Source organism: Loxodonta africana, chromosome 2 (assembly GCF_030014295.1).
Source record: "Loxodonta africana isolate mLoxAfr1 chromosome 2, mLoxAfr1.hap2, whole genome shotgun sequence".
NCBI lineage: Eukaryota > Metazoa > Chordata > Mammalia > Proboscidea > Elephantidae > Loxodonta > Loxodonta africana.
Genome location: NC_087343.1, coordinates 216,648,613 through 216,674,979, shown reverse-complemented (window position 1 = coordinate 216,674,979; position 26,367 = coordinate 216,648,613). Strand labels below are relative to the sequence as shown.

Here is a 26,367-nt window from a genome sequence, read left to right as displayed (position 1 = left end):
CCACACAGCCAGCCAGGGTGGTACGGCTTCATCATGAGAGCTCTGTGGCCCCATTTGAAACTCCAGTCAAGTTCCCTACAATCTCCTGCCTCCACAGGCTCTTCCACCCACTGAAGGCTATGGGAAGAAACTCTAAAGCAAAAGAACAAGGCAGAAGTACTATATGTGCAGGCTCTTACATGCCAACATCACTGTTAAACCTCCTAGGCACAAAAAATCCCCTTAGTACTATGACTAGCTTATGTAAGGAAGTTTGTCGCCTCCATATCCAGTTTGGTTAAGCAGTAGCTAGGTCCTCCACAAGGCTGAGGAGCTTATTCCAAAACACACTTGCCCTGCCACCTTCTGGTTCTGACCCAGAACCAGGGAGGGTAGGGCCACTGCATATGTATTTTGGAAATGACCTCCCCTGAGATTCTGAAGCACGTGCATGGTTAAAAACTCACTGAGCTGAAAGGACAGTTAGTTTGGCTGGATGGAGATATTAGGACAAATATATGATTTGGTTTAAGGAAAAAAAATTTTTTTCCAAGCCTAAAATCTTATTTAAATTCCTCTCAAGATGGGTATATATATTTCCATTCACAATATACTTTATTCCATATTCACATAACTACCCACATCCCTAGATTTTCAGAGGCTTAGAACCTTTTAAACTGCAAACTCTGTTGTCTACTCCTTCAACTTTTAAAAACTGTACCAATGATCACACGTTAATTTGCAGAAAAAAAAAACCAAAAATCAGATGATCCTGTTTAACTTGCTATAAACCTTCATGATTAACCTGCTCTATTTAGAGCCTCGATAAAAAATTGAACAGCAGTGGAAAAAATCTAATTTGGAAGAATGAGAAATAGGAAAACCAGTAGGAAACAGTAACACCGAAATGTTTTATTTTGTAAAGAAGTGCAGTTTCAGTACTTTCAGGTAAATAGAGCAGTGTCAAGAATGAATATTATCAAATAGTGAGTCTAATTTCTTTTAAGAGAATAATTTATAATTTCTATTTTATATGCAAAAGATGCTAGAAAGAATGGTAAGAAAAACTGCTTTCCTAAACAGCTGAAGTTTTATCGCGACTGATACGGCTTTTTCCAGTTGAGTCTGAATAAAACCAGTCTGAAATGTCAGAATTTATATATAAATTGTAAACTGGTGGGGGGAAAAAAAAGATTTAAACTTATTTATCAAAACAAGTATGTCTATCAATGATGCAATTTCTATGCTATCCCTGGTGACACAGTGGTTAAGCCCTTGGCTGCTAACCAAAAGGTCGGTCTGCTTCTGCAAAGATTACAGCCCTGGAAACTCTATGGGGCGGTTCTACTCTGTCCTGTAGGGTTCTCTATGAGTCAGAATTGACTCAACAGCTTTAATTCAAAGCATTATTATTTGTATTTTAAAAGATGTAGACATTGATACAAGGTGATTCAAGAGTCTACATTTTAAAGATAAATAACCATAATCGTCTATGCATTATTAGTAACATTTCAAGTGTCCACCTATGTTGTTTTACCTAATTCCACTTTAATTCACAAACTATGAAATAATACTTACCCTCTGCCCCAACTGGCAAGAACTGCCAAAGTCCACAATCTTGATTGCACTGCGTTTCGGGTTACAGAGAAGGATATTCTCTGGTTTTAGGTCACAGTGAATGATACTAAGTTCTGGAGTGGCAAGGAAAAGCAGTGCAGTGCACATCTGCTGTGCAAACTTCCGTGTTAGGTTCAAAGAGACACCTCGAAAATTGGTATTCCTCAACAAGTCATAGAGGTTGTAGGACAGCATTTCAAAAACTAAACAGAGATGGTTCCGAAACATAAAGTGGCGCTTCAAATGCACTGAAAGAGAAAAGTTTCATTTTAAATTAGACACACCTATAAAGCTCAGAGTAACGTGTGCTTCTGTTCTCAAGCAATCTAAAACTCTATAATGTCAAACGTACAGTAAAATCAAGTTAAAGCTTGGCCATTAGCAGTCTGCAGTAACAACACAGTCTTTAATCAGTCGAGAGTATCTAAACAGTTTTTCTGCTGAATGGAACAGGTGTAGTGTCTATCAGTAAGAGATATATTGTGAGAAGTACCTCTGAAAACCAAGTCAGGTCTGAAAACACAAGTAGCAAACTGACAAAGACAGTACTGATGGTAGTTCAGTAATTTCCCCTTTATTTATAAAAGAGAGCCCTTTTTCCACTTCCTGAGCCCTACCTCCCAACTTCCTACGTCTCTGCTCCACCCACGGACCTCTGGTCTGCTCCATGGCTCCCTCTGAAGGGGCACTGGCTGCACACTCTGCTTTGCTGAGGATTAGGTTTCTCTAGTAATTTTCTGTTAACTAGAGCAACTGTCAAAGAAAGAACAGATTTCTTTTCTTTTAGGCAAATACAGCAAATGTTTGAAAATCATGCTTTATAAAATACTTGGGCTCATACTCCAGGCATTTGATTTTGCTTATCAAATTGATAAATGGTAAATTTTGTGCAAGACTGGTGGTTTGGTGAACGTTCAAAATAAAGCTCAACCACAAGAAATTATCAATAAGCTTATGACTGGGGAACAGTACAGAATGCAGTCATTACTTGATACCACTGCCGATCGCCTAAAAAGGTGTAATGTTTTCTAAATTGCTTCAAAGACTGTACTTTAAGTATTAACACTGACTTCACATCAGATGAGACCATTCAATATGGTAAAGCGTTGCCCAAACCAAGCGCCTGCAACTCAACTGCAATGACATAAAACTACCATTTGTCAAAGCTGTCTTCGTTTTAGTTTTTTAGTATCATAAAAACGGAGGTTTCTCTACAGAAATATCTGGAATAACTATCACGGTTTCAGTACCTAGTCACTAAGAATTGCACATACACTATGCTGTCCTGGTAGCAGTCTTGGACTTCTTCTCTTGAAGCAGTGTGTGTCAACATTGTCTTTTGATACACATGATTTAAAGTTAAGCAACAAAAATACCACATTGCTAACAGGAGTTTGCAGTCCTACTTGACACACACTACAGAATGTGTAACAGCTGCCCTTACCCACTTAAAGTTCCCAGGTTTAAAACTAAAGAGATAACTCCATGTGACACAGGATATCCCACAGACATGGCCAATGCATGCGTTTAAATTTCCTGGTTAAGCAGTAGCCATGAAAGAAACCAAAAGGTAGATGATGTCGGAATCCCAACATAATTAAGAAAATCCCTTTAAGAAGGGCTATGTTTATTTAGAGTGGTGTCTGGGGTCTTAAACGCTAGCTAGTGGCCATCTAAGATGCATCAATTGGTCTCAATCCACCTGGAGCAAGAAGAATGAAGAACACCAAAGACACAAGGTAATTATGAGCCTAAGAGACAGAAAGGGCCACATAAACCAGAAACTACATCAGCCTGAAACCAGAAGAACTAGATGATGACCAGCCACAACCGCTGACTACCCTGACAGGGAACATAACAGAGAACCCCTGAGGGAACAGGAGAGCAGTGGGATGCAGACCCCAAATTCTCGTAAAAAGATCAGACTTAATGGTCAGACTGGGACTGGAAGGACCCCGGAGGCCATGGTCCCCAGACCTTCTGTTAGCCCAGAACAGGAACCATTCCCAAACCCAACTCTTCAGACAGGGACTGGACTGTGATAGGGGATGGAAAATGATACTGGTGAAGAACAAACTTCTTGGATCAAGTGGACGCATGAGACTATGTTGGCATCTCCTGTCTGTAGGGTGGAATGAGATGGCAGACGGGGCCAGAAGCTACCTGAATGGACGCGAGTAGAGAGAGTGGAGGGAAGAACCGTGCTGTCTCACTGGAGGGAGAGCAATTAGGAGTGCATGGCAAGGTGTATGTAAACTTTTGTATGAGAGATTGATCTGATTTGTAAATCACAATTAAAGCACAATGAAAATTAATAAAAAAAAGATGTTACCTTCAAAAAAAAAAAAAAAGCTCTATGTTTAGAATGATCTTCCAGTGGAAGACCAATCCATTCAGGTACTTTCTGGGTACCTGCAATGAGCTGCCCACTAAAGACAAGGTCAAAGGAAGTTCAATTGTAACCTATTTGTTCAGTCTTTTTAACTGGACTTTGGAGAGAAAGGAAGGTTAGCAAGACTTGTTTCAGGCTTAAACTGAAGACTTGTTTTAGAACTACAATGAGTTTTTCTTTTAACTACACCATCCATGGTAGGTACCAAATAGTCTAGATAAAAACTTATGCCATATGGTAAAGAAGTAATGATAGATTCACATTCAGTTTTTTTTTGTTGTTGTTGTTAAAGGTCAAAGACTTAAGACTACAAAACTCAGAACAAATTGTATCAATTGATCACTTAAAAATTATTTATATCATATAAGAGGAGTACCAACCCTCAGAAACCTTAGATGTAAATTATCAACTCAAATGACATGGCTATGTCTAATTCTAATGCTCTTTCCGCCCCCCAAAGTAGGACCTATTTCTTGAGACACTGTGCCTTCACCACCTTTCTAGATAAAAACTTTAAAAAAGTCATCCAAAAGAATGTATGTAACAATAATTGCAAGCAATAAAGAGGTCACTTTATTCAAAACAAAATGATAGCTACTCATAATGGACTCGATGGCATCCAACATCAACAACTATGTTTTGTTGTTTTCTTTCAATAAGGCAGAAAATGTCCCATCAATATTTTCATACTATCACCATTTTCCCCCTTACTTAAGCAAACACTCAACATACAACGCAAGAGAGTGGGGAGAAAGAAGTGGGGAGGCATGTCCAGAGACCCCTTTGTAAGCCAAGCACCGTTAGAATGTCATTCTTGTGCTTCTAAGCTCCTTAAATGGAAATGGGCTCATCTTGTACTAAATTAAATTATACTTGACAATGAACAGCAAAGTTTCAGTGAGTGTAATCAGTAAAGGTTTTAAGATGCAAACATTATTACTACGTATTAGTTATCTACAGAGGAAAAGAAACTACAGAAGAAAAAGTAATAGTACAAGCTCATTTTTATTGTAACAACAGGGAATGATGAATGTCTTATGAATGATATCTAATGACAATATTTGAAACTTACACCTTTAAACACCAATTTCTGTTTCCACTATTTTGAGGGAACTAAAGAACCATAACATACCCTCCTAATTTCTTAAAACTAGTTGCTAAATAAATTTAACCTTACATTTATCAGGTAAGGCCAGCATTTCTGACCATGAATTACTACGTATCTATGCCAACAGAAACTTCCATAATTCACTAATCCTGAAGTCTGTATCTTAAAACTGATGATGTCTTACAACTCTATTCGGCGGCAATTTTTTCCATAGTAGTACATAAAATGGTGTCGTACAATCGCTAACATCTTGGACTTCATTAAAAATAGTATTACAGGCGGTATAATTAGAAGATGTTTTGTACATATGTCAACTGGCCCCAGGCTTCAGTATTTTCCTAATTCTTTGGTCTCCTCTTTTTGTTTTCAGAAGGGAGATCATGTGACAAACACATGCTTTGGAATCAGGCCGAAGTCGGTTCAGATCCTACCTCCAGAGCCCCATAATGTTGGGCATGTAACTGCCTGAACAAACTATTTGTTAAATAAGGATACTACTGCTCTTCCTTTTAGGACTGCTATGATTACTACAGATGATGGAAGAAAAGCCCAAGGAATATGGTAGGAGCTCAGTAAATGGTGGCTTTTATCCTTTTCTATTATAATAAGCCTAACAGCTTCTAATGCTGCCAAACCGGCAGGTAACAGCCTGGGCAGGAGCTTGAGATCTGGGCTCAGACTTCTTGCAGTTCTTATAACCATTAAAAACATACTGGCTTACTTTAAGTTTCTGAGCTATATTAGAAAACGGTTAAGTTACCAAAAGTCCCTGGGCAGTGCAAACGGTCAAGAGCTCAACTACTAGCTAAAAAGTTGGTGGTTCGAACCTACCCAGAAGCACCTTGGAAGGGTGGGTTGGCAATCCGCTTCCAAAAGGTCACAGCCTTGGAAACCCTCTGGAGCAGTTCTACTCTGCACACATGGGGGGGTTGCCATGAGTCAGCCAAATCGATGGCAACTAATAATAATAGGTTACCAGAAAGATGACCCTCTGAATAAATGTGCAACATTAACAAATAGCAAAAAAATGACACTACTCATTTCTTTCTACACTGTACACCACCCGGAATACACATTCCAAAAGATTTAGAAAATTACTGTCAGATCCATTATATAAATCTACGCTCTAAAGCAGAAATAGTCTGAATTTTTAATCAATCACCTAAAGATAAAATCAAGAAATTTCTGGTCTGTGTTTGGGTACACTTGCTTTGTTTACCTACCTATGTAGTACTTCATTTCTGTGTCATGTTTGTTCATGAGCTCAAGAAGTCGCACTTCTATCTGGGCTTGATTCAGAAAAGCCTTCTTGTTCTTTATTATTTTAATGGCAACCCATTCTTGTTCCACGCGATCATATGCTTTTACAACCTGAAAGAGGAAAAAGATGAATAATCTTTTTATTTCATTAATAATAATTTCACAAGTTTACAATTCACTTCAGTTGTACATTTTCATGTCATTTAACTGTGTCTTTTCAACATTTTAATTTTTTGACCTTCCTAATTAGAAGAGATCCTATCTCTCTGTTCAATTCAGTGCAACATTCATTTACTAACACAATAATTTTAAGTGAATCCTTTTGCATCCTTACGGTATTTCTAAATATCTACTGTACAGATAACTTTATCAAAATTAGATGAACTGCTTTCCTCCAGAAACAAATTATGAATCTTGACAAAGGTTTTGGTTTTTCATTTTTCTTCCTAAATGATATTATAATTCATACCACTGGTTATTCTTTTAATGAGATAAAAACCTGGTTTAAATCCTAAGTATATGTGTGTAAAACCCACTGCCGTCGAGTCGATTCTGACTCATGGTGACCCTATAGGACAGAGTAGATCTGCCCCACAGGGATGCAAGGAGCATCTGATGGATTCAAATTGCTGACGTCTTGGTTAGCAGTTGTAGCTCTTAACCACTATGCCACTATGCTAAGGCACTGGACTGTGTGGATCATAACAAATTATGGATAACACTGTGGACAATGGGAATTCTGGAACACTTAATCGTGCTCAGGAGGAATCTGTACATGGATCAAGTGGCAGTCATTCAAACAGAACAAGGGCATACTGCATGGTTTAAAGTCAGGGAAGGTGTGTGTCAGGGTTGCATCCTTTCACCATACCTATTCAATCTGTATGTTGAGCAAATTATCTGAGAAGCTGGACTATATGAAGAACGGGGCATCAGGATTGGAGGGAGACTCATTAACAACCTGCATTATGCAGATGACACAACCCTGCTTGCTGAAAGTGAAGAAGACTTGAAGCACTTACTGATGAAGATCAAAGACCACAGTCTTCAGTATGGATTACACGTCAACATAAAACAAAAATCCTCACAACTGGACCAACAAGCAACATCATGATAAATGGAGAAAAGACTGAAGTTGTCAATAATTTCATTTTCCTTGGATCCACAATCGACACCCATGGAAGCAGCAGTCAAGAAATCAAGACGTATTGCATTGGGCAAATCTGCTGCAAAAGACCTCTTTAAAGTGTTAAAAAGCAAAGATGTCACCTTGAGGACTAAAGGGCGCCTTACCCAAGCCACGGTTATGCATGCGAAAGCTGGACAATGAATAAGGAAGACCGAAGAGGAACTGATGCCCTTGAACTGTGATGTTGGAGAAGAATATTAAATATGCCATGGATTGACCAAAGAACGAAAAAATCTGTCTTGGAAGAAGTACGACCAGAATGTTTCTTAGAAGAAAGGATGGCGAGACTACGTCTCACATACTTTGGACACGTTATCAGGAGGGGTCAGTCCCTGGAGAAGGACATCCTGCTTGTTAAAGTAAGAGGATCAGCAAAAAAGAGGAAGACCCTCAATGAGATGGACTGACATAGTGGCTGCAACAGTGGGCTCAAGCATAACAAGAATTGTGAGGATGGCACAGGACCAGGCAGTGTTTTGTTCTGCTGTACGTACGGTCACTATGAGTCGGAACCGACTCAACGGCACCGAACAACAGCAATGTATGTGTTTAATATTTGAAAGTTTCCAGTTCATTTCAGAAATACAGATAACTTTCTCATTTTAAATCAGAATCTCGAAGATAAAGATTTAAGCATATAAAACAATTAGTTTACACTAAATATGTATATGTGGAAGTTAAATGCCATAACAAGGGGATTTTGAAAGTTGTTTTAAAATGAGAATTATTACTAAAAAAAAGGCGAAGTGTTCATGAGCAAATCAGCATGCACACTTCTAACTTAAAATTGTAGTCATTTAAAGTAAGTTTTATAGTATTAACAAAAATTTACATAAAAATGAGGAAATCAATACACAGATAAAAGAAAACTAACCAGAGACAACCACAATAACTGATTAAAAATAAGTTATATTTAGTATATGTAGTCTGAATAAGTAATAGTTTTAGATACAGTTTCTAGAACATTCAAAAAGTCTGGGGTCAGAGGAACTTCTATTTTGGAGTTGGGGTAAAACCCCAGGTATAGGTTGAGAACCACCAGACTAGTAGAAGAGAATGGAATGCATGTTTCAGAATCTACATCCATCTAGGCCAACTACATTGTGAATGACAGATAAAATGGTTCAGCTAAAATCAAAACCTAGAAAGAAAAATGCTATATCCCTTGTTTCACTCAAATCTGAGCGATACTATCTGTCATCTCTCAAATCAGAGGCTATCACCAGGTAAAATCCAGGTGTTTTTGATATTCCCGTTTCACTGACTATACTGACTGCACCAAGAGTTACATTTCAATGCCCAGATTCTGATGGTCTCCAGGACAAAGATCGCTAACATGGGCCCAGCTATTTACTGACCTAGCAAATAGTTAACCAGTTAAATGCTAAAGTAATGGTTTTCAACCGTGAATTACATATTCAATGAGGAGTTTTTAAGAATACCAATGCCCAGTGTCCACCCACAGAAATTCTGATTTAATTGGTTTGGGGCCCAGGCACCAGTACTTTTGAGAGCTCCCTTGGAAATTTTAAAGTGCACTCAGGATTGATAATCGCTGGCTAAAGTAATCCAGGAACTCCTTTGACAAGGACTTGGCACTGGATTTAGTGCAAGTCTGACCAACTTTACACTGCCAAGTCAATATGGAAGACATTATTCTGGTGAGAGACAGGCCCTGAATCTGAATGTGGACACTGAACAACACTTCGGCCTGGTAGGGGACTCAGTCTGACCTGGTGCAAAAGAATTTGATCTCAAACAGGCCTGTATTTTTACAGGTTTACTATGCTCACCAGCTTTTAGGAATTAAAGTATGAGGAAATCAAGGTGGGGGGAGAAGGAAAACAGCTACAAGTATAGAGACTGATAATTTGCTGACAGCTAAGGTAAGTGGCAAACAGGCTGTACAGACACAATTTCCATGGTGGATGTTAGAAAAGTTAGAAAAATGTCTTGGTGACAATAACTGTCTAAACGTTGTGCAATTTTCCAAGATGGAGAAAGGCAATCATTAAATCTACGGCGTTTACCGCCTCGGTAAAGCTAGGACTCAGAAAGACTTTAAGAAGTTCAGATAGAGAAGGAGAAGTTACTTCTGACAAAATAGAATACCTTCATAGAGAGGGCTCCCAAACCACTGAGAAACTCCTGATTCAGAAGAACAACAGGTTATGAGTCAAGGAAAAAAAAAATCAATCCCTCGATTATGTATAAACCCCAGGAAATCAGGTGTAGACACACTATGCAGGTGACACCAGGGCCTGACACAGCCACCATGGAGTTACACACGTCATCTCACACCCCCGTCCACGTTTTCTTACATATTTAATAGCTTATATTTTTCTGTGTTGAGCAGATCTGTGGCCGCTAATGACCCACAACATATACTTTGTCTAAAACATGATTAAATTGACATATAATGAATTTTTCCTGACAGCCAAAAAGGGCTTATTTTACTTTCTCTTAAGGTAAAAACAGGGAAGAGTGTGTAGGTTTTATAGTTTTAAAAGAACAAAAACAAAAAAGGTCCATCCAGGAAAGGGTCATTTTGAGCCCCATTTTATCCTCACGAACTGAAGTCGAAAGTATTTGGATGGCAGGCTACACACCGCACAAACGTTGCAATGCAAAGGAGACCAAGATTAAGAGTAAAACATGTCCAATTGGTCTCAACCCTCCTGGATCAAAGGAGAATGAAGAACTCCGAGGACACAGGCGATTACAAGCCCAAGAGACAGAAAGGGCCACATGAACCAGATACTACATCATCCTGAGACCAGAAGAACTAGATGGTGCCCAGCTACAACTGATGACTGCCCTGACAGGGAACACAACAGAGAATCCCTGAGGGAGCAGGAGAGCAGTGGGATGTAGACCCCAAATTCTCATAAGACCAGGCTTAATGGTCTGACTGAGACTGGAAGGACCCCGGCGGTCATGGCCCCCAGACCTTCTTTTGCCCCAGGACAGGAACCATTCCCGAAGCCAACTCTTCAGACATGGATTGAACTGGACAATGGGTTGGAGAGGGGTGCTGGTGGAGTGAGCTTCTTGGGTCAGGCAGACACTTGAGACTATGTTGGCATCTCCTGCCTGGAGGGGAGATGAGAGGGTGAAGGGGGTTAGAAGCTGGCGAAAAGGACACGAAAAGAGAGAGCGGACGGAGAGAGCGGGCTATCTCATTAGGTACAGAGTAATTAGGAGTGCGCAGCAAGGTGTATATGGGTTTTTGTGTGAGAGACTGACTTGATTTGTAAACTTTCACTTAGAGCACAATAAAAATTATTTAAAAAAACAAAAGTAAAGCATGCCTGAAACAAAAGTGAGATCTGTGCCTTAATTAAAAAAAAAAAAAAAAAAAAAATTTTTTTTTTTTTTTTTTTAGATGGGCAAAATTTACCAAATGGGAACAGCTGGGGGACCTGAACCCAGAGAAAAAGCTTTCTCAAAATGTAACGAAGAACTGTTAGCTCTGATAATCTAGGAATAACTGATGAATGAGCTAGTATTTTGAGGGTACTGTGCTTTGTGTTGGAGCCCTGGTGGCACTGTGGTTAAGAGCCTGTCTGCTAACCAAAAGGTCGGCAGTTCAAATCCATCAGCTGCTCCTTGGAAACCCTATGGGGCAGTTCTACTCCATCCTACAGAGTCGCTATGAGTCAGAATCAACTCAACAGCAACGAGGTAACAAGGTAACGGTGCTTTGTGTTGAGGATGCGTGGGGGGTGAGGAGAGAGGAATTGTGGGCGCAGAGAAAAGAGTGGAAGGAGGAGAAAAAAACAGGTGTGTTGGAGTCCCTTCCTCACCCTTTTTCGTAGAAGCTGCCTGGCTGATGCTTTCCATCAGAAAGACCCCAACCACAATAGCAGCAATGCTGGTGCTGGTAAAGACTGGAAGAGGAAATCCCACTTGGAGGCCTAATACAGTTAGAAGATAACACGGGGGAAAACCGCAGGCTTGAAGCCTCCAGAAAGTGGGAGGGCACCTGCTGTGCCAGCTGAAAAGGGTTAATTCCCTCTTAGGTGAAGTCTATCAGACAGAAGGGTAAACAGCTCTCTATACATAATGAAGACACAGCCATATAGATTCCATCATATAAAGTCTCTATGAAAGGGGTGATAGCCATAGAAAGTAAGTCAAGAAAAAGTCTAAAATTTTTTTTATAGCTGATGCGCAGTGGTTAAGAGAGTGGCTGCTAACCAAAAGGTTGGCAGTTTAAATCCACCAGCTTGCTCCTCGGAAGCTCTATGGGGCAGTTCTACCCTGTCCTACAGGGTTCCTAGGAGTTGGAATCGATTCAATGGCAACGAGTTTGGTGTTTTTTTTTTTTTTTGGTGACACTTTCACTATCTTTATAAAAACAAAACAAAAAAATCTTTATAGAACTGTGATAATCCAAATATTTACATACCCATTGTTTAGATGTAAAAATATTAAAAGACAGTACACTTTTAATTTATGAAATTCATCATTTTCCATTACCTGTCCAAAAGAACCTTTGCCTATCAAGGAGTCAATTTCGTAACGATCCATCCACTTTTCTCCGTTTTTTACAATATAATCATAGTTATCATCATCATAACCATCATTGTAAACCTTCCGCTCCTTCTTATGACTGGAATCGTCTCCCTGACCCTGTTGGTGTCTTCGCTTCTTTTTTGCATAGTAAACCTGAAATGAGAACATGTAGTTTTAACTGTACAATTTAAATCACTAGGGGTGGAAAAGAAAAAAAAAGAATCAAAGTATATATGAGCAAATCTCTTCTCTGTAGTTAACTGATAAATTTTTATCCTTTGGTACTAAATACAAAAAAATTAATTTTCTACAACTGAGATTTTAATTGTGAAAAGAACATTGACATAACCAAAGAAACAATATCTACAGGGAAATTCACTTTATAGTTATAGTACTGAAAGGTGACAAAAATAGTTTTTGTATAAATCTCTTCATTTTATAAATAGGGAAATCAGACCAGAGACTTATAAAAACAGACTTATAAAAAAGTTTCTAAGACTAGTACAAAATAATAGGTAAACCTGTCACCAGTCGCAAGTAATTGGTAATGAACTTTGAGAAAATTATAAATTACACAGCATAGAACACTATCAGAAAAACTCTAGTTTACAAGGTAGCAACACATTTTTAAAACTAGCTGCAACAAAGCTACTTTTAACAATTTATCAGGTATTTTCAGATTATTAAATGCTATTTTGGTAAATCTTTTATAACATATTAATGCGTACAAAACCCAACTCAGAAATGTTCATTTAGTTTATTCTAATTTTGTCTGGCCACATCCACAATAACATAATAATATCGGCATTCAACAGCATCAAACTGCTATAAAACTGGTGTGCACTTAAGAACATCTTTTGAGTTCAATGGCTCTAAAACCAGCAGAGGGTAAGCTTTTATGGTGGAAGGCTCAGGACTTGCATCAGAAGAGGAGAACAAGCTGGAGCACTCCCACTCTTCTCCAGAAAGGCTCACTTAATACAGTAAAACCTGAGAAAGCCGGAACCTGTCAGGGAAGGACAATGCAAATATCTGCCACTAATAGATGGCAACAGGAAAGCGGTAAGGCTGCACATGACAAAGGTGGAAAACTCACGAGACCCAGAAAAACAAGGCAGTCTTGTGGAGTTCCAGCTCTCACAGGTTCTACTGTAATTAATTTCTGAGCTACAGCTGAGGACAGAAGCAAATGGCAATCAAGCCAAAGGCCTAAAACACCAGAAAAGTTTCTCTTGCCAGCAAAGAGCCAAGTTATGAAACAAGTAATTCAAAGTGCTGTCTATGGTTTTTATCCTACTTACTACCACCAAAAAGGCTTTCAGACATCTTACAATGAAAGACGTAAAAGAGCACACAAAGTTTTAAAAAATTTAAAACCACAGAAATACAGAGATCAAATAAACTAGGCCAAATGACTTTAAATATATCTCAGCACTTCCTGACACCTATGGCACAAGTAGAAATAGGTATGTAAAAATTTAAGCAAAATTCTTAACTTAAGCATATACTTTTATAGTCTCATTATTTCCCCCTTTCTTTTGGGGGGAAGAGCTATGACAAAAATGATAACTTAGCATATGCGTATTTGGGGGGGGGGGAAGTTATCCACAATTATCCTTTTTTTTTTCAGTCCTTATTAATATAGCTTTCTTTTACATAGCTGTAATTATGTTACCTGTGAATCAGTAACTTAACCAGTCTTCAGTAATTTTAATAACAATCATTAGGAATAAAAAAAAGTTTAGAATGTTTAAGTAGGTCACGAAGTAACTTTTTCCCCTGATCCATTACAAGACAGATGCTGTTATAACAAATCAACAGTCTTACCTCATTAATATGCTTATATGTTTTGATCAAGTCAACAGAAAGTTTTCTCAGGGGAGCGGTTGCTGGGTCACGGAAGGTTTGGGGCATCCGCCTCTGTAACATGACAATATCAGGCATCACCTTAAATAGACAGAAAAGACTAGCACTTTAACTACATAAAATGGTATAAAGTCCCTCTTCTGTGACCTATTATCTATTTAAAAAAAAAAAAAGGGTATCTAAATTAAAAGATTACATATTCGCTCTCAGAGTTATTTCTTTCATCCGAATTCCAATGAAGACAACCACTGAAACAAATAAATTAGAAGATGATGTGCCCAGCTGCCCAAGGCTTCAACCCTGTTCACCCAAATTGAACAACAGGATTACAGACGTACAGGAGACAAGCATGATGCTATCCAAGAGGGCTCCCTCACCATACAGTCAGCCCAAGGAAAATTCTTCTGAATATATTTCTAAAACCTGCTCTGGCTCACAAGAGGCAGGCAAAGCCAAACCCAACCATCAGGGGCAACTTTCAGCTTCAAGAACCAGTTAGAAGCTGAGGCTGCTTAGGTACAACCAAACACCTCATGGGATTTGGTTCTTTGGGTTGGAGGTTTAGGGTCATGGTTTCATGGGACATCCCAGTTAATAAGCCTAATAATGTGCTTAGTGCTTCTGTTCCACATCCTAGTTCGTTGCATAGTGCCTAAGGTCTTAAAGCTTGCAAGTGGCCATTCAAGGCACAACCATTGGTCTCTATTCACCTAGAGCAACAGAGTAAGGTCAGGAATAGCAAGAAGATACGGAATGTGTGGCTAACTGCCTCCATGAACAACTGCTTCCTTTGCCAAGAGACCAGAAGAACTGGATGGTGCCCCACTACCATTACTGAACATTTTGATCAAAGATTCCATAGAAGAATCCTGATCAAAAGGGGGGAAATGCAGACCATAATTTCAAATCCTCATGCACTCTAGACTTCCTGAAGCCATGGAGCGTGGAAAAATCCCTGAAACTATAGCCCTGAGATATTCTTTAAACCTTAAACAAAAAATATCCCCTGAAGTCATCTTAAAATCAAACAGTTTAGCTTAACTAGCAAAAAAGGCCAGCCTTCAACATCACGCTCTTTTAAGAACTATCTGTATGGGATCAAATTGACAACAGCAAGCTGAAAGATTAGACAGGAATCTTACGGGGCTGTGGGTTTATGTTAATGGGGGAGGAACAACTTGGAAAAAGGTGAGAATGGCTGCACAACTCCAAGAATTCAATCAATGTCACCGAATTGTACATGTAGAAACTGTTGAACTGGTGTATGTTCTGCTATGTGTTCCGTTCAACAACGGAAACCCTGGTGGTGTAGTGGTTAAGTGCTACAGCTGTGAACCAAAAGGTCGGCAGTTCAAATCTACCAGGAGCTCCTTGGAAACTCTATGGGGCAGTTCTACTCTGCCCCATAGGGTCGCTATGAGTCGGAATCGACTGGACGGCACTGGTTTGTTTTTTGTTTTTTTTTTTTAATCAACAACAAAATAAATAAAAATTTAGGGGGGAAAAAAGAAGAACCAGTTGGCACTAAAAAACAGGTTGGCAGTACGCTTGGTGCTGAAGAAATCTGGCTACCCACAACACGCCCTGTCCTTCTACAAGTATCTGTCACTTAAGAAGCAAGGTTGAAATCTGTACTCGTTTAACACAATTAAGTAAAACATGTCATTCATGGTAATGCCTCCAACATACCCCCTATATTCTTTTCTCTGCTTTATTATTCTCCAGGGCACTTACCACTACCTGACATACTATATATTTATTCATTGTTTCATTTTTTATCCCCCACCTTCCACTCCAAGGAAAACTTAACAAGGGCAGGAACTCTTTTGTTCACTAGTGTATTATCTGCCTAAAACAGTGACTGACACATAGTAGGTATTCAATAAATACTTGCTGAATAAACAAATGAACTCATAGTGCCAATGCCCCTACTTATGATAATACTAGGAGGTGACCACAAATAAGTTCCAGAGGACATAATAAATCTAATGAATGGCATTTTCTTTTAAACTTCATTAACTTCATTTCAATTATACTCCACTAACCCTCACCCCCAGTCCTAAACCATGTCTCCTTCATCATCCAGTACATAGTGGAAGGTTCAAGCACGAGCTTCCCGCCAGACCAATTTCACTGCAGACAGAGCAGGTGCATGAACGGCCTCTATACACATACCCACACATGCTGCAACTAACATGCCAATGATTCCAGACTGACATTTGAGCCCCATTCTTCCCCCAAGTGTCTGCCTCATTAAAGGGGTTCCCAGTGGGGCTTTGTGCAATCAACAGATCCTCATCCAATTCACTACATCAGGGTGCCCACATAACCATTACCACTATCCCATCCTTGTGTTCCTGCCTAGCTCTGAGGCATTTAAGCCAGTGAAATCTACTGAGCCGAAGTCCCCAACACAGCCCACTTTCAAAGGACACTGAAATCAACTGGAGGGCACAGAGTGCTGATAAATGTATTACACCAAGGCCTCAGAGAAATGTTTGGAGTCTTGAGATAATTACTACCATAACCCACACTAACAAACAAGAATGGAGGAGGGCTGTAAGGTGAGAGTGGACAGACAGGTAACCATCATCATCTATACAGACTGAAAAGTGGAATGGTTACAGGACGTACCTAAGTGCATTTTCTCTTAAACTAATATAGAAATTATTTTTCACTGCACAAATACTCAAACGGTAAAAAGTTGTTATCCAGGTGGTGAATTCATGGATTGAATCACTGTTTCAAGTTAATATCATCTTTTTTCACGTACTTTCAAAGTTACAAATATAATTTATAAGGAAAGAAAAAAAAATTCAGTGATTATAATTATTTGTCTGAAAAGACAGCTAGAATAAAAAATCTGAATTACTTTTTTTTCAAATATATTGTTTTATTTTTCTAAAGATAAACAACAGGTAGAGCTAAGTTCATGTAATACTCCATTCTTATGCTATTCATTGGAGACTTGAATAGACAAGTAATAAGCATGTCAATTCTTTTTACGCAATCGTTGCTATAAGCATGTAAGGTGATAAAAGGGGCTTTCCTTAGCGTGTCTTTTTTTTTTTTTTAAGTCTCATGCAAGTAACATACTCAGTGAGCCCCTTCTTGGACTAGTGGAGCACAGCCTCAATGTGAAGTTTCGCAAAATCTGAATCAGTGAAAGTTTCATTACCACTGTAAGACAAGTTGATAGAAAGTATAACTACTGATACAACCAACTGAATAACAACCAAGTAATAACAAGGTAATAATGGCAGCAAATATTTACTGCACACCGTTTTTAGCGTATGTATTTTTACACATCTGTCACATAATACTCTCAACAAACTCATAAGTACTATTCTTATCACTATTTTACAAATGAAGAACTTGAGACTCTGGATCAAGGTCCTAGAGCCCGGGAAGAACACAGCTAAAATAAGAAGGCGACAGTCTCACACCAAACCACAGCGTCGTAACAAGAGCTCCCTGTCAACCTCAGGCCTCTAGTGTACCCTTGTGCATGAGTCACTTTTAGGCCATTTATTGGGCAAAAGACTTGAAGTATGCATAATAAATACCAATAAAATAAGCATATGCATTTATTAAAATTAGTTACATACAAAACTGTGAATTTAAGTTTTAACTTGCCTATTTACAATGCCACTGTCAAGTATTAGGAAGAATCAATAATCAATGACTACAGCTTTCGAGGAGTAATTATGTTCACTCAAAACACCAAAATCATACAATCAAAAAAAGCATTTAAAATGTGTTAATACATACATGAAACTGGATATGAATGTGACTTTGAGAAACATGATCAAGTTTCTGCAGTGAGGATTAGTGTGTGCTGTGTGCTTGGCACATCACAAAATATCATTAAGCTTTTCCACACTAGTTAAACTCTGCCTATGAAGGTCTAATCAATTAGCTAATTCATTCTCAGTAACTTAATTTTCCAAAAACTTCTGGCAACAGAAGTTACTATTTCAGGGGGCACCTCGATTTATAAAACAGATGCATTCTGCCCGCCAAAACTGGCCTTTAACGTGTATTTTAGGGCTTCAGATAACACTATGAACAGGGTAAATGATCAAAATATATGGTAAGAACAAGTAATTCCTAAAAAGTAAACAACACTCTTTTTGCTGACATTCATTGTGATTTCACGTTAACGAAATTTTCTATTTACAATATTATGCTGTCATAAGCACAAATCTGGAATTAGAAAATAACTTTTCCAAATACTCAGAAATCTATCCTAAGACTCAAGGCCAGCCCTAAACATCTGATGCTTTCTCTACTTCCTGCCTCTCAAAGTCAGGAGAATGTAGAGTGATGCAGCAAACTGTCTTCTTGCCTTCTAGCACTGACAGTAAGCCCATGGTGTTCAGAGAGCCCAGGAGCTCACCAAGCTGCGGGTGGCTAGCACCCCCCCCCCCAACGTACATGCAGACACGCACGCGCACGCACATATGCACGCATAGTGTTCTCACTGCAAAAAGGAAAGCCGATGAGATGGCATCCTGCTGCCTCAGCTATCTGGCTCTGAGAGCTGGAAAAAGCCACTGCCCTAACGCTCACACTCTTATCGTTTCTCTTCACACAGCTTACAGAGCAAAAGAAGAGCAAGAGTTGTTTGTACCTCCTGTTTAAATCAGTTACAAGAGTTAAAACAACCATTAATTTTTTTCCCCCACAACATAAGCTCCAGGACTTCATTCAAAAATTATTTTCTAGTTTAATAATATCTATCTCATTCATTTTATTCATGCTTACCCCTATTTTCATATATAAAGAACAATCAGAAATACTATAGTCTGCCTTTCTTGCTATTCTGACAGATACTGCTGAAGCTGGATAGCATATGGAACACACATCCTAAGTACGAGTACAGCTTAAGAATTATGAAAGGTACTGCAAGAACTATAAAAGCCCAAAGAGACTCAGCATTCCAAGGATCAATCACAATTTTTCCACACTTTTCTACTAGATTTCTCTCGTTTTCTAAATATGTTTTTGAATAAGATTGTTTTTAAACTTCTATCAACCCAAACGCCTATGAGAAATATTAACTACCAGAAATAAAATGGTAAAGTTATCTTACTTGAATTTACTTGTACAATGTATCTTATTTTAAAAGCACTGATATGGTGATTAACAAGAAACGATGAAAATTTCATTCAAATAACGAAACAATAGAAGCTCAGAGCTAGAAGGAACTTTAGGGAATCTGGTCTCACGTCCCCACTTTACATGCAAGGAACAAATATGAAGGGTCCACGTGACTTGACTCAACATACTATCAGGTCTTGAGCTAAGCCCTTGAGTTCACATCTGACAACTTGTAGACCATTCCACATCAGCACACAGCTTTCATGTTTTACACTTCAGTTATAAGACATCTTCTAATACGACTGCGTTATTAGGTTCAGAAATTTCTGGGTTTCGGCAAAAATATTTGCCTGGGTACTATTACTTAAAAGACAGTCTTATTATATCATAGGAATCTTTTAAAATACTTTACAGTTTAAAATGGAAATGCTAGGGAAAATATCTTTTACTGTAAAATAAGATGTTCATTGTATCTAAAAATAGGTGCTTTGCTAACTAAATTACCTACTAAAATTATACAACTATAAAAGTATCTTTGAAAAGAAGAAAATTCTGGTGATCTACTTCTGAAAGGTCACAGGCTTGAAAGCCTTAGTGAGTCCAGTTCTACTCTGAAACACATGGGGTTGTCAGAAGTTTGATTTCATTCAATGGCAACTGGTGTATGTGTGTATACACACACACATACACACACATATGTATATATACACACACATATATATGTTGCGGCTTTTTTTGCCAACTACGCCCTCTTCCCCATGATGTATTTTTGTGGGCGTGCTATGCCATTTTTTTAACATGTTGTTACATCAAGAAGAGAGAAGCCTGGGCTGGAACTCAGAGCCTACTGCTTCCACACTTGGAGAAGTTCAGTCCCTTCATCTGTAAAATATAGATTATAATAGCACCTTGCCTGAGAGGCTGCTTTTGAACAAGTGGTAAAATGAATGTGAATATACTTTGTTTATCCTTTAGACATTCTTCTGGTATACAGTTTCCAAGCTTAGTGAACATTCTCACCAACTGTTCCAATTCTCAAACACACGACTACATTCCTCTATCAGTTCACTGCATAAAACAAATTACAACACTCCTGAGTCCTGCCATAATTCACCCTATTCACTATTTAACTGTGAAGCATTTTATAAATGCAATGCCAGCTTACATACTGGTAAAATCTTATCACAACACACACAAGAGCACTCCCTAAGAAAGATATTACTTAACTGCAGCCAACTGCTCATTAAAACCATGTATTATTGAATTCAGGAAAATGCAATATTCTCATACAAACAATTTTGTAATAAAACTATTTTTTAATTTCCAAAATTTTTTACCACCACTTAATATATTAAGATACCTAAACAAAACAGTGACAACTGAAATTTATATTTTTATGCTCATATGCCCAATAGCCAGTGGTGAAAGAAACATTACAACCATAGCTATTAAGAAAACTTTCCCCAAACCAAAAATAAATGTAGAAAGTGCAGTTAATTCAGGAAGATATTAGACACATACACACACACGTACACTGCATATACACATATGTGTATGTGTGTGTAAAATGAAAAGACTTTATTATTCCTTAAAATTGCTGAATCTCTGGTCTGAACGTTAGAATGAATGTTGTCGTCATTGGGTGCCACTGAGTCGATTCCGACTCATAGCGACCCTACGCACAACAGAACGAAACACTGCCTGGTCCTGTGCCATCTTCACATTTGTTGCTATGCTTGAGCCCATTGTTGCAGCCACTGTGTCAATCCATCTCATTGAGGGTCTTCCTCTTTTTTGCTGACCCTCTACTTTACCAAGCATGATGTCCTTCTCCAGGGACTGATCCCTCCTGATAACATGTCCAAAGTATGTGAGACGTAGTCTTGCCATCCTTGCTTCTAAGAAGCATTCTGGTCGTACTTCTTCCAAGACAGAATTATTCATTCTTTTGGCAAACCATGGTATATTCAACATTCTTCACCAACACCACAATTCAAAGGCGTCAGAAATTCTTTGGTATTCCTTATTCATTGTCCAGCTTTCGCACGTATATGAGGTGACTGAAAATACCACGGCTTGGGTCAGGTGCACCTTAGTCCTCAAGGTGACATCCTTGCTCTTGAACACTTCTAAAGAGGTCTTTTACAGCTGATTTGCCCAGTGCAGTATGTCTTGATTTCTTGATTGCTGCTTCCATGGGTGCTGATTGTGGATCCAAGTAAAAAAGAAATCCTGGACAACCTCAGTCTTCTCTCCATTCATCATGATGTTATTTATTGGTCCAGTTGCAAGGATTTTTGTTTTCCTTATGTTGAGGTGTAATCCATATTGAAGACTGTGGTCTCTGATCTTCATTAGTAAGTGCTTCAAGTCCTCTTCACTTTCAGCAAGCAAGGTTGTGTCATCCACATAATGCAGGCTGTTAGTGAGTTTTCCTCCAGTCCTGATGCCCTGTTCTTCCTCATATAGCCCAACTTCCTAGATTATCTGCTCAGCATATAGACTGAATACATACGGTGAAAGGATACAACTCTGATGCACGCCTTTCCTGACTTTAAGCTATGCAGTATTCCCTTGTTCTGTTTGAACGAATGCCTCTTGATCCATGTAGATTCCTCATGAACACAATTAAGTGTTCTAGAATTCCCATTCTCCACAACATAATCCATAATTTGTTAGTGCAGTCAATAAAACATATGTAAACATCTTTCTGCTATGCTCTGCTTTCAGCCAAGATCCATCTGACATCAGCAATGATATCCCTTGTTCTACCTCCTCTTCTAAATCTGGCTTGAATTTCTGGCAGTTCCCTGTCAATATACTGCTGCAGCTGCTTTTGAATGGTCTTCAGCAAAATTTTGCTTGTATGTGATATTGATGATATTGTCCCATAATTTCTGTATCCAGTGGGATCACCTTTCTTGGGAACAGCCATAAATATTGATCTCTTTCAGTCGGCTGGCCAGGTAGCTGTCTTCCAAATTTCTTGGCATAGACAAGTGAGCACTTCCAGCTCAGCAACCAATTGCTGAAACATCTCAATTGGTATTCCCTCAATTCCCGGAGTCTCATTTTTGACCAACGCCTTCGGTGCAGCTTGGACTTCTTCCTTCAGTACCATCGGTTCCTGACCATATATTACCTCCTGAAATGGTTGAATGTCAATCAATTCTTTTCTGGTACTGACTCTGTGTACTCCTTCCATCTTCTTATGATGCTTCCTGAATCATTTAATATTTTCCCTGTAGAATTCTTCGCTATTGCAACTCGAGGCTTCAATTTTTATTTCAGTTCTTTCAGCTTGAGAAACGCTGAGCATGTTCTTCCCTTTTGGTTTTCTATCTCCAGATCTTTGCACATATCATAATACTTTACTTTGTCTTTTTAAGCCGCCCTTTCAAATTTTCTGTTCAGCTCTTTTACTTCATCATTTTTTCTTTTGCTTTAGCTACTCGACATTCAAAAGCAAGTTTCGGAGTCTCTTCTGACATCCAGTTACATCTTTTCTTTCTCTTCTGTCTTTTTAATCGTCTCTTGCTTTCTTCATGTAAGATGTCCTCGATGTCATTCCACAACCCATCTGGTCTTCGGTCATTAGTGTTCAACACATGAATTCTTGAGATGGTCTCTAAATTCAGGTGGGATATACTCAAGGTTGTACTTTGGCTTTTGTGGACTCGTTCTAATTTTCTTCAGTTTCAACCTGAATGTGAATACGAGTAATTGATGGTCTGATCCACAGTCAGCCACTGGTCTTGTTCTGACTGATGATATTGAGCTTCTCCATTATCTCTCTCCACAGACGTAGTCGACTTGATTCCCGTGTATTCCAACTGGCGAGGTCCATGTAGTTGCCACTTATGTTGGTGAAAAAAGGTATTTCAACAAAGAAGTCACTAGTCTCACAAAATTCAATAAAGTGATCTCCAGCATCATTTCTATCACCAAGGCCTATTTTCCAACTACCAATCCTTCTTCATTTCCAACTTTCACATTCCAACCTCCACTAATTATAAGTACATCCTGATTGCATATTCGATCAATTTCAGACTGTAGAAGTTGGTAAAAATCTTCAATTTCTTCATCTTTGGCCTTAGTGGTTGGTGCGTTAAGTTTGAATAACAGTTGTATTAACTGGTCTTCCTTGTAGACGTATGGATATTATCCTAACACTGACATCACTGTACTTCAGGATAGATCTTGAAATGTTCTTTCTGATGGCGTGTACAACATCATTCCTCTTCAAGTTGTCATTCCCGGCATAGTACACCCTATGACTGCCCTATTCAAAATGCCCAATACCAGTCCATTCCAGCTCACTAACACCTATGATATCGATGTTCATGCATTCCATTTCATTTTTGACAGTTTCTAATTTTCCTGGATTCATACTTCGTACATTCTAGGTTCTGATTATTAATGGATGTTTCAGTTTATTGTACAGTGGAGGCTTGTGTGTTGCTGTGATGCTGGAAGCTATACCACCAGTATTCAAATACCAGCAGGGCCACCCATGGCAGACAGGTTTTAGCAGAGCTTCCAGACTAAGACAGACTAGAAAAAAGGACCCGGTGGTCTACTTGTGAAAATAATTAGCCAGTGAAAACCTTATGAATAGCAGCGGAACACTGTCTAATATAGTGCCAGAAGATAAGCCCCTCAGGTTGGAAGGCACTCAAAATGCGACTGGGGAAGAGCTATCTCCTCAAAATTAGAATGAATAACATGGTTAATTTGCAGGCATTTTTCTGTGAAACTTTAAGGAGTTGCGTATTTATTTTTAGAAATGTATACTAAAATAGTTTATAACAGCATAAAATCAGTCCTGTAAGTTTGCTGTAATAGAATCTGACTTGTTTTCCCACAACTTATATTCTTCTACTTAACCACCTTTCCATGAAAATGAGCTTTTTCTTTAACTTCCTTTATTTTAACTAATACTGTCTAGAAGTAACTTTTTCCCTTTCTACTTCAGAATGAGAGATTGTGGTTAGTTTATGACTTTTTTTTTTTTTTTCAATTAAGTGAAATAGAATGAAAAAAAAAACAATAACAAACATTTTAATGCAAACTTCTTAACATCAAGTTTTGCCAATCTGGAATTCTATGTATTACATAAAGCTAAATGCCATTAAAAAATGTGCCTATTTGATATCGCAGAGTTTTAATGAATAAACTACCATTTGGGCAATTGTTTCTGATACATCATGAACTTACCTGGTTAGTTAGAGGTTGCTGAATCTGGTCAGAATAAGATAAGGCAGAAACCTGTTGGTCACTTATGTTTGGCTGGCGACGGTCACTGTACTGATGTGAATGGGGCATCTGTCCAGCCATCTGAAGGCCAGCAGCATGGAATGAAAACGACGGTGCAAGCCGAACGGATGAAGGTTTGCATGCTGAAGTCTCTCCTCCTATGAGAAGATAGTAAGTGACCTTTAAGGAAGTATTCACATCCTAACATTCATTACCATTTGGCATATCTGATAGTTCTTTAAGTAAGCACTATAAAATAGCATGCTCAATAATATTTTTTAAAACCTTCAGAAATACAAACAGGAATATGTCACTCAGCACAACTATATGTTAAATGGTATAAAATATATAAATTGATTAAAATAAATATCTATAAATCTGTAGTAAGAGAAAATTTAAGTAAATCTTTTTGGATCGTAACAGGGATAACTTTTAATACTTAATTTTCATACATGAAATTTTTGTCAATTGAGAACCATAATATGTTACATAAATAATCTCTGGATTCTTGAGAATGGCCTCTCCCTCGGGTCAGCTCCTCAACAAACCAATTAAAAAAGGACACTACTGAGATGCTGCTTTAGGTCTTCCAGTTATACAACCAATTCCCCCAACAACCTCCGTATCAGGCGAACGATTTGTCCTAACAGTGCTGCTGTCCACCGACATAGGTTGAACGTACAATACAAAGAAACAAATTCACAGGATGTTGGAATCCTCTGGACCCTTCTGGCATAGTTAATATGTCTCCTAAAGAGAATCCCCCCTATATACAACCAAACTCGTATCACAGACTAAAGCCAAAACGCAAAGCTTAAACTCTGGCCTACAAACTCTAGACCCAGAATACTTGTGATTGTCCCTGAATGTACCAAGTAGCTATTGCCATCCAACAGACCATCCTGTTGAGCACCAGGATACTTTTTTCTACAGTCTACTATTTCAGAGACAAACAAGAGTAGGCCCAACAGTGAAGAGTGTGGATGCGCAGCCAGGCTGCAGGGCTGGAAATCCCAGTTCCACTACGTATCAGTTGTGTGGGCTTGCACACCTAGTTTCCTCATCTGTAAAAAATAGCTGATAATAATACCTACACCTCAAGAGACTGCTGGGAAGGTTAAGTGCTTTAATATAGGTGAAGTCCTTAGAACATCTCTGGTATTAGTAACACTTGGCTCAATGTTAGCAGCAATGACTGTATGCTAAATGTGCTATCATGTACAGTAAAGAATGATGGTGTTAGTACTCGTTCTTGTGGCACATATGCTCTCTATCTGGGTGTTGTAAAGAGTTCCCAAACTGAAGACAACAAAGCTCAACGCGCCCAAAATATACATTCCACTTCTATTTCCAACCACCGTTTTCTACCCAGTCACCTGAATCAAAAATCTGAGTCACAATGGAGTTCTTTTTCCCCATAGCCCACCTCATATAGTCACCCAGTCTTATGGATTCCACCTCCTATTTAAAAAAAAAAAAAAAAAAAAAACCACATCACCGTCAAGTCGATTCCACCTCATAGCAACCCTACAGAAACTCAAATACAACCTCTGCATCTCCACTGCAACATTTTTCACTTGGATTACTAAAACAGATTCCTAATAGGTCTTTCTGTCTTTACCCAATTAAAGCTTCCTATTTCTTTTAAAAGACAGCCAGAGTGACCTTTCTAAAATGCTAATCTCAAGTGCCCCATCTCTACTTAAACTTGAATATCACCTACCCTCTGCATGGTCTCCTTCCATTATAGCATGAAGTCAACTGACCCATAAATCAAAAAATTAAACCTGCTGCCAAGTCGAGCCCAATTCACAGTGACCCACAGTACATGACTAATAAATAGCTGCTGAATAAAAGGACAGTGTACCCAAGATGATAAATGGGAATAACTTTTTTAAAACATTACACTGATCATGCTGAAAAATAAGTTCAGTCAACTCAATTACGTGCAACAAATTCAATTTGTTCAGTTAAAAAGAAAAAAACTAGGAGCTTATCCTATAGAAATAATGTGCACAAAGGTGGTTATTATTGTTTGGAATAGCAAAAAACTGAAAACCTAAATGCCAAACAATGGAG

General features: G+C 38.5%; 1 protein-coding gene across 4 annotated transcripts in view; it reads right to left on the bottom strand.

The window, feature by feature from the left end:
- Window positions 1-26,367, bottom strand: part of DYRK1A (dual specificity tyrosine phosphorylation regulated kinase 1A) — a 146,442-nt gene that overhangs the window by 19,397 nt on the left and 100,678 nt on the right. For all 4 annotated transcript variants that reach the window (XM_023559093.2, XM_064279454.1, XM_023559096.2 and 1 more), the window contains 5 exons: window positions 24,250-24,446; window positions 13,891-14,010; window positions 12,028-12,216; window positions 6,320-6,467; window positions 1,558-1,844 (listed from right to left, as the gene is read on the bottom strand). In XM_023559093.2, coding sequence (XP_023414861.1) covers window positions 1,558-1,844; window positions 6,320-6,467; window positions 12,028-12,216; window positions 13,891-14,010; window positions 24,250-24,446 — 941 coding nt within the window. The remainder of the gene's footprint in view (window positions 1-1,557; window positions 1,845-6,319; window positions 6,468-12,027; window positions 12,217-13,890; window positions 14,011-24,249; window positions 24,447-26,367) is intronic.